This window comes from Gekko japonicus, unplaced genomic scaffold (genome assembly GCF_001447785.1).
Source record: "Gekko japonicus isolate JY-2015 unplaced genomic scaffold, Gekko_japonicus_V1.1 scaffold838, whole genome shotgun sequence".
Taxonomy (NCBI): domain Eukaryota; kingdom Metazoa; phylum Chordata; class Lepidosauria; order Squamata; family Gekkonidae; genus Gekko; species Gekko japonicus.
The window spans coordinates 645589-653738 of NW_015177034.1; the positions used below are offsets into that span (position 1 = coordinate 645589).

Genomic DNA, 8150 nt, shown 5'->3' on the forward strand with positions numbered 1-8150 from the left:
TTGGAGTGGATGGGCCGCTGGCCTGATCCAACATGGCTGCTGTTAAGTTCTTGGGGGGGGGGGCCATGACCTGCCTCTGCATAGCAACCCGGGACTTTCTTGGTGGTCTCCCATCCAAGCACTAGCCAGGGCCGACCCTGCTTTGCTTCCAAGATCTTTTTTTAAAATATAAATTAGGTTTTAACACATTATAGGGGTGGGATAAGACATTGTAGGGCAGGAAAGGTACAAGGGCCGGGATACGCTTCTAACCAATACACCAGACTGGCTCTCTGAGAATATCTCTGCACCATTCTTCCTACACAGCTTTCTGGTCTGCCTTGCCCCATTAACTTCTTCCTTGCCAGAAGTAGGGGAAAGAGCCCTAAATCATAGCAGAAGAATAAATCGGGGGGGGGGGGGTGGGGGGGGGGGTGGAGGCCCATTGTGGGGGGGGGGGGGGGGATGAGGAGGAGGCTGCAGGCTCATGCTGCATCATATGAGGTGGAACATGCATGAACACGAGAGAGCCACCCACATTCCCCGCACTGTGAGAGCCCCGGACATCTCAGACCCACTTGATATTCTCTTTAAAGGCAACCAATTTTGTTACTTTAACATTTGTTTTCCAAGATCTGATGAGACTGGCCATGGCTGAGCCATCCAGGTCAGGGGAAGAGCATTACTTGTAGGATTGTGTGTAAAGGAGCGTCATGTTGAGTGCATCACACACATACAGAGCAGTGTTCCCTCTAAGCTGAGTTAGTGTGAGCTAGCTCACAGTTTTGCAGCTCAGTGGTGGAGCATCTGCTTGGTCTGCGGAAGGCCGCAGGTTCAATCCTTGGCATCTCTGGCTGTAAAGGTCCAGGCATTGCCAGCTTGCTTTTCTGTTCCCAGCTACAGAGATGCTGGCTCTGGTTCCATTGTAAACAAAAGACACAAAGATTTCTTTGGCCTGATTTCTATGGAGCTGGGGATGGCTGCAGAAGATGCGCAGCAGCAAACATCTCTGCCCTGCACTGAGCACGGTTTCTTTCCTCATTCAGGCATAGAGACGCTTCTGTGTTACCTGGAATTGCACCCTTGGCACTGGGTGGAACTGCTGCACCCCACCTTCTCCGTGTGCCAGCTGGTGTGCTATGGTGGCCCTCAAGAGCTGCGGGCAGTAGCCCAAAGGTAAAGGAGAGGAAGGATCTCTTGCGTGGTTCCAATGGCAAATACAAAGCAGGAGACATTGAGGGCAGATGGACTGGGCAGAAAGGGGGCTGGGAGCCAGTGGGGAGGCCAAATACTCCAGTCCCCCACTGTTAATGCAGGTGTTTCTCTCAAGGGTGGTGTGGCATTCTGTGCTTTAAAAAAATCTAAGATAACCCAGACGTTGCTATCAGGTTTAGGTGTGTTTGAAGCATGTTTCATACACCTGGGGGTTTTCTGGGGTAACCGTGGGGAAGGGATAACATGCAAACCACTGAGTGGTCACCCACTGAATACTGGCAGTTCTGCACATTCCTGAGATGACTTCTCTGTATCTTGCTCATGGGTCATCCAGCTTTTTTCTGCACCCATCAGGACCAATGCTTTCTACTGGGGAGGATTCCTTTTCTCTCCCCCCCCTGACTGGAGTTGTCCAGCTAAGACCTCCCATTTCTGCCTCACCCCAGGTGCCCCCCTCTGGCAGTCTGCCTGGCCCAGCAGCACCTCGAAGGGATCGATCTCACTCACGCCAGTTCCGTGGAGTTTGACGTCGTTGAGCTGGCTGACTCCATGGGCTGGGAGGTCCTGCCTGTGAAACGCGCTCTCCGCCAGCTGCAGTGGAACACGCCGCTACAGAACGGTAACTGAAGGGGGGCCCACGCTAGGAGGACTTAGAGGGAACACTGATCAGGACTGGGATCCTGGTGTGATGAATCATCTGATTTGTACTCAGTCTAGTGCTGAGCTCAGCTCTAGAAGAGGTTTTTTTCCATTAGCTTAGGACAGTAGCAAACCCCCCCTCCCCATTAGATCTGTTTAAAACAAACTCTCTGAGAAGAGACTTAGGAACCAACAAGATTTGGGGAGTATAAACTTTCGAGCACTGACTCTCAGAAGCTTATACCACAAAAATCTTGTTCGTCTCTAAGATGGTACTGGACTCAGATCTAGCTAATCTGCTGCAAGCCAACACAGCTACCCTCCTGCGGCACAGTTAAATACTATGGGGTTGATAGCGGATCTTTGGCAGCAGAGTAAACAGAGAACTTATGATTTTATTTAAAGTAAAGCATAACTATTTTTATTAGGCAAGAACTAGGTAATTAATACGTGGCATTCAGTGCCACAGGAAGTAGTGGCAGCTACAAGCATAGACAGCTTCAAGAGGGGATTGGATAAACGTATGGAACAGAGGTCCATCAGTAGCTATGAGCCACAAGGGAACACTGGCCAAAAGGTACAGATGGAACACTCTGTCTGGGGCAGTGATGCTCTGTATTCTGGGTGCTGGATGAGGGACTATGTTCTTATGTTCTTACGACTGGCGGAGAGAAGAGCTTTTGAGGGTGGGATGTCACGTGTGCCCGAGCTGCCACTCAAGTGTGGATCAGGATGGGGGCAGGGAAGCCAGGTCTCTGGGGGTCTGCTGAACTGCTTGAGTAGCCCACGCAGCTGCTTTGTACAAGGGACAGACCAGTTTCAACAAGACACTGTGGGAACGGGGAGGGGTTGCGGGTCAGTGGCAGAGCGTCTGCTTGGCATGCAGAAGGTCCCAGGTTCAATCCCTGGCATCTCCAGTGGAAAGGACCGGGCAGTAGGTGATGTGGGTGAATTCTTTTGCCTCATCCAGCATTACATTTAAATCACGCCCAGGTGTCTGTGGTTCAAAAGCAGCAGCTGGATACAGCTGGGCCCAGGGATCACAAGGCTTTACCACACACACACCAAAATTAAGAACATAAGAGAAGCCAATGTTGGATCAGGCCAATGGCCCATCCAGTCCAACACACTGTGTCACACAGTGGCCAAAAATACCAGGTGCCCTCAGGAGGTCCAGCGGTGGGGCCAGGACACTAGAAGCCCTCCCACTGTTGCCTGCCCCCCCAAGCACCGAGAATACAGAGCATCCCTTGCCCCAGACTGAGAGTTCCTAGCTATACCTTGTGGCTAATAGCCACTGATGGACCTCTGCTCCATATGTTTATCCAATTCATAAGAACATAAGAGAAGCCAATGTTGGATCAGGCCAACGGCCCATCCAGTCCAACACTCTGTCACACAGTGGTCAAAAATACCAGGTGCCATCAGGAGGTCCAGCAGTGGGCCCAGGACATTAGGAGCCCTCCCACGGTTGCCCCCCCCCACCAAGCACCAAGAATACACAGCATCACCTGCCCCAGACTGAGAGTTCCTATCTATACCTTGTGACTAATAGCCACCAATGGACCTCTGCTCCATATGCTTATCCAGTTCCCTTTTGAAGCCGTCCATGCCTGTAGCTGCCGCCACCTCCTATGGCAGTGAATTCCGTGCGTTAATCACTCTTTGGGTGAAGAAGTAATTCCTTTTATCCGTTCTAACCTGACTGCTCAGCAATTTCATGGAGTGCCCAGGAGTTCTCGTCTTGTGAGAAAGATTCTCTTCTTCCCCTCTGCCCCGGCACAGGTTCCTATGCGCCTGGTAAGAGCAGGGTCCTGGTGGAGTTCAGTGAGCTCTCCTTCTACCTGCGCTCCTATGGCGACCTCTCCGATCAGGAACTGGACTCCGTATGTGACGTCCTGCACGGCCGAGTTGTGGGCCGTGAAAAGGCTGCTCTCCGCCAGCTCCAGCTTTGCTTCCAAGCCTTCCAGAGGTGAGTGGCTGCCAACGGAGCCTGAAAACCACTTGGGGAGGGGGAACGTGTGAGTGTTTGGCAATAGCCTTTGCGGGCCTTCCTCTTTACTAATTTTCTTTGGTCCGTGAGATGCCAGGCTGGGTTGGTCTTTTGCCGAGCCAGGCTTCTGGTTGGCCCCTGGAGATGTGATTGACTGCTCTGTCGGTAGCTGCCACCCCAGCAGAAGGATCTCCACTGCCTGACTGAAGGCAAAACCGTGCAGCCATTTTGTGTGTCAGAATTCCGAACATAAGAACCTAAGAGAAGCCAATGTTGGATCAGGCCAATGGCCCATCCAGCCCAACACTCTGTCACACAGTGGCCAGAAATACCAGGGGCCATCAGGAGGTCCAGCAGTGGGGCCAGGACACTAGGAGCCCCCCCACTGTTGCCCCCACAAGCACCAAGAAGACAGAGCATCACTTGCCCCAGAGTCCCTATCTATACCTTGTGGCTAATAGCCACTGATGGACCTCTGCTCCATATGCTTATCTAATTCCCTTTTGAAGCCGTCCATGCTTGTAGCTGCCACCACTTCCTGTAGCAGTGAATTCCATGTGTTAATCACTCTTTGGGTGAAGAAGGACTTCCTTTTATCCGTTCTAACCCGACCACTCAGCCATTTCATGGAGTGCCCACGAGTTCTTGTATTGTGAGAGAGGGAGAAAAGTACCTCTTTCTCATCCTGCTCTATCCCATGCATGATCTTATAAACCTCGATCATGTCACCCCTGAGTCGTCGTTTCTCCAAACTAAAGAGCCCCAAGCGCCTTAACCTTTCCTCATAGGGAAAGTGTTCCAACCCTTTTATCATTCGAGTTGCCCTTTCCTGCACTTTTTCCAAAGCTATAATATCCTTTTTAAGGTGTGACTAGAACTGACCAGAACTGCACACAGTGTTCCGAAGGTGCCCCCGCAGGCTTTAAAAGGTTGGGGAGCCTCACCTATCCCCACCTCTCACGCCTTTTGTGTTTTGGGGCAGCGTGGCTTTCCGGTCCAGCGCCTTGTGCTGTGACTGTGGGGATGAGGAGAGGAGCTCCCGACTGAAGGCCCTGCTGATGGATTATTTCGAGAAGGCGATGATGCCAGAAGAGGCGGACCCTGTGCTCCAGGACGACAAGCAGGGCGTCGAGAGCCTCCAGGACATTAAAGTGAGTAAGATCCCGTCTTTACTCCTTCTCTGGCTTCACAGGATGGAGTCAAACTGGCAGGTCTTCTGGAAACCCATCGTACTCGGGCTAAGGGCTTGGCTTTACAGTAGCTTTCCATGCCCCAGCCCGACATCGTTTGGTGGTGGAAACTGCTGTGAATTTGGAGGTGACTTATGGCGATCCCGTAGCCTTTTCAAGGCAAGAGGCAAGCAGAGGTGGTTTGCCACTGCATAGCAACCCCGGATTTCTGTGGTGGTCTCCCACCCAAGGACTAACCATGGTCGACCTTGCTGATCTTCCAGAGCTGAGACTCTGAGTACTGCACCGCAGAAAGTTACTTGAGACTTTATAGAATTTTTCATAACCTTTTTGAGCTTGATCTGCGGTGGCTGAAGTGGTTAAGACGCTGAACTGCAGGCTGTGGAAGGTCAGTAGTTCAGCAGTTCGAGACCCGGGTGCCGCATGATGGAGTGAGCTCCCATCTCTAGTTCCAGCTCCTGCCAACCTAGCAGTTCGAAAGCAAGAAATTGCAAGTAGATAAATAGGTACCACTTCGGTGGGAAGGGAACAGCGTTCCGTGCGCCTCGGTGTTTAGTCATGCCGGCCACATGACCACGGACAGCGCTGGCTCTTCGGCTTTGAAACGGAGATGAGCACCGCAACCCTAGAGTCGGATTCGACTGGCTTTCGAGCAAGGGAACCTTTACCTTTTACCCTGAGAGGACGAAGAGGTTGGATTTATACCCCGCCCTTCACTCGCAAGCTCTTTTCCCTTCCCCTCCCCACAACAGACAGCCTGTGACTCATAGGTGGGGCTGAGAGAGCTCTTTCAAGGACTGTCCTTGAGACAACAGCTCTGAGAGAACTATGGCTTGCCCAAGGTCATCCAGCAACTGCGAGTGGAGGAGTGGGGAATCAAACCCGGTTCTCCCAGATTAGAGTCCGCACACTTAACCACTGCACCAAACTGGCTCAGGAAGGGTGCATGGCAGACATTCTTGCACATGTATTTATGTAAATTGTGTGTTGCCATATCGGTTTCATTAGGGAATTGCTCAGGGGTGTGGGGGACTTGGGTTCTAACCTTGATCTTGTTCTCTGCTTGTTTGAGGAGACGGGACATAGCTCAATGGCAAAATAGATCCTTCGCATGCAGAATCTCCTGTGTTCAGTCGCTGGTGTCTCCTGTTTAAAAGGGATCTTGGATAGCTAAGAAAGATTCCTGCCTGATATTTTGGAGAGCTACCCAGTCAGAGTAGACAGTCCTAGGCAAAGATGGATCAACCGATATAAGGAAGCCTCATATGGTGAAGGTTCATACAGAGAGCCAGTGTAGTGTTGCTGTTAATTGTGCGGACTCTAATCTGGAAGAACCGGGTTTGATTCCCCACTCCTCCACTCGCACCTGGCTGGGTGACCTGGGGCAAGCCATAGTTCTGGCACAGCTGTTCTCTCAAGGACAGTCCTGGAAAGAGCTCTCTCAGCCCCACCTACCTCACAGGGTGTCCGTTGTGGGGTGGGGAAGGGAAAGGAGTTTGTAAGCCGCTCTGAGACTCCGAGTGAAGGGTGGGGTATAAATCCAATCTTTTCTCCTCCTCCTCCTCCTCCTCCTTCTTTTCCATGCCTGCAAAGTAAGATTAGAGGCAGGCACTGATACTGAGTGGAGGGTGAGCAAAGGATCAGACTGGCTCAGCTAGAAGTCAGAAAGAAACAGCTCACTGCCATCGGTGCAGATTTCATCCAGAAGGTTGCAGTACCAGTTGTACTCAGGTGGAAAAGCCAGCCATTGCTCGCCTTGAACAGCTCTGCATTGCATGTGCACATAACTCTTTCACACCGGACTCTTCTTCCTAATTGCAGCTACGGGATTGGGAGGAGCAGATCCGAGCTGACATCCGCCACTTCCTGTCTATCCGCCAAGATGAGAAGTTCTCCGGCAGGGCCGTGGCCAGGATCTTCCATGGCATCGGTAAGGGTGCAGTTCTCTTGCCGTCTCTCGGCCTCCGGGCTGTTTGAACCGTGCGTGCTGTGACACTGTAGCAGCACCATTTGGCAGCCCCTGACTTTTGGCTCCACCTTGGCCGATCTCTTCCTTTGGGAAGGCAAAGGCCACCGGACCTCAGACGGGCTGCTCTGCTGAAGAGCCGACAAAATCAGCGTCCGCATCGCTGTGTGCTTCAGCTCCTGGTTTCTTCAGTGGTGTAGTGGTTAAGTGTGCGGACTCTAATCTGGGAGAACCGGGTTTGATTCCCCACTCCTCCACTTGCACCTGGCTGGATGACCTTGGGCAAGCCGTAGTTCTGATAAGAGCTGTCCTTGAAAAAAGAGCAGTTTCTGTCAAGAGCTCTCTCAGCCCCACCTACCTCACAGAGTGTCTGTTGTGGGGAGGGGAAGGGAAAGGAGTTTGTAAGCCGCTCTGAGACACCTTTGGGTACTGAAGGGCGGGGTATAAATCCAATCTCTTCTTCTTCTTCTCTGCCTTCCTCTGCCTCTGACAAACGGAGTTTTGACTCTCGAAAGCTCGTATCCCAAAAATCTTGTTGGTCTCTAAGGTGCTGCTGGACGCAAATCTTTTTTAAAAAAATAATTAATTTTATTAAAAGATAAGTCAAGTATACATAAACAAGATTGCTGTTTAAACATTTATACAAACTGTAAGCGCAGATACATCTATCACAATGCCGTCTATTGACTTGTCAGCAGGGTCTTCCTGTGACCGTATCCTTGTCACTTTCTTGTGATTTTCCAATCATTCTACTATTACTTTCGGCGTTGCCGCTTGTTTGCCGCCCTGAGCCGTACAGGTAGGGCGGGATATAAATCCCAGAATAAATAAATAAATAAATAAATAAAATATTACTAAAGTAATAACGTATAATAAATCCAGATATATTTTAGAAAGACCTCAATAGTATTTTATGAGAGTGCTCAGACCATAAAAAATTCTCAATAGATGTATCCATTCTGCATAGCCAGTATTTGCTGGTAATACATCGTTTTCTGTAAAATCACAAGAAAGTGACAAGGATATGGTCGTAGGAAGATCCTGCTGACAAGTTAATAGACGGCATTGCGATATCAATGTATCTGCACTTACAGTTTGTATTAATGTTTAAACAGCAATCTTGTTTATGTATACTTATCTTTTAATAAAATTAATTATTAACGGGGGG

General features: G+C 50.5%; 1 protein-coding gene across 1 annotated transcript in view; it reads left to right on the forward strand.

Moving 5' to 3' along the window:
* RECQL4 (RecQ helicase-like 4) overlaps window positions 1-8150 on the forward strand; it is a 48424-nt gene that overhangs the window by 36705 nt on the left and 3569 nt on the right. Inside the window, exons 19-23 of the mRNA XM_015427954.1 lie at window positions 1026-1155; window positions 1641-1813; window positions 3619-3805; window positions 4809-4977; window positions 6838-6946. Coding sequence (XP_015283440.1) covers window positions 1026-1155; window positions 1641-1813; window positions 3619-3805; window positions 4809-4977; window positions 6838-6946 — 768 coding nt within the window. The remainder of the gene's footprint in view (window positions 1-1025; window positions 1156-1640; window positions 1814-3618; window positions 3806-4808; window positions 4978-6837; window positions 6947-8150) is intronic.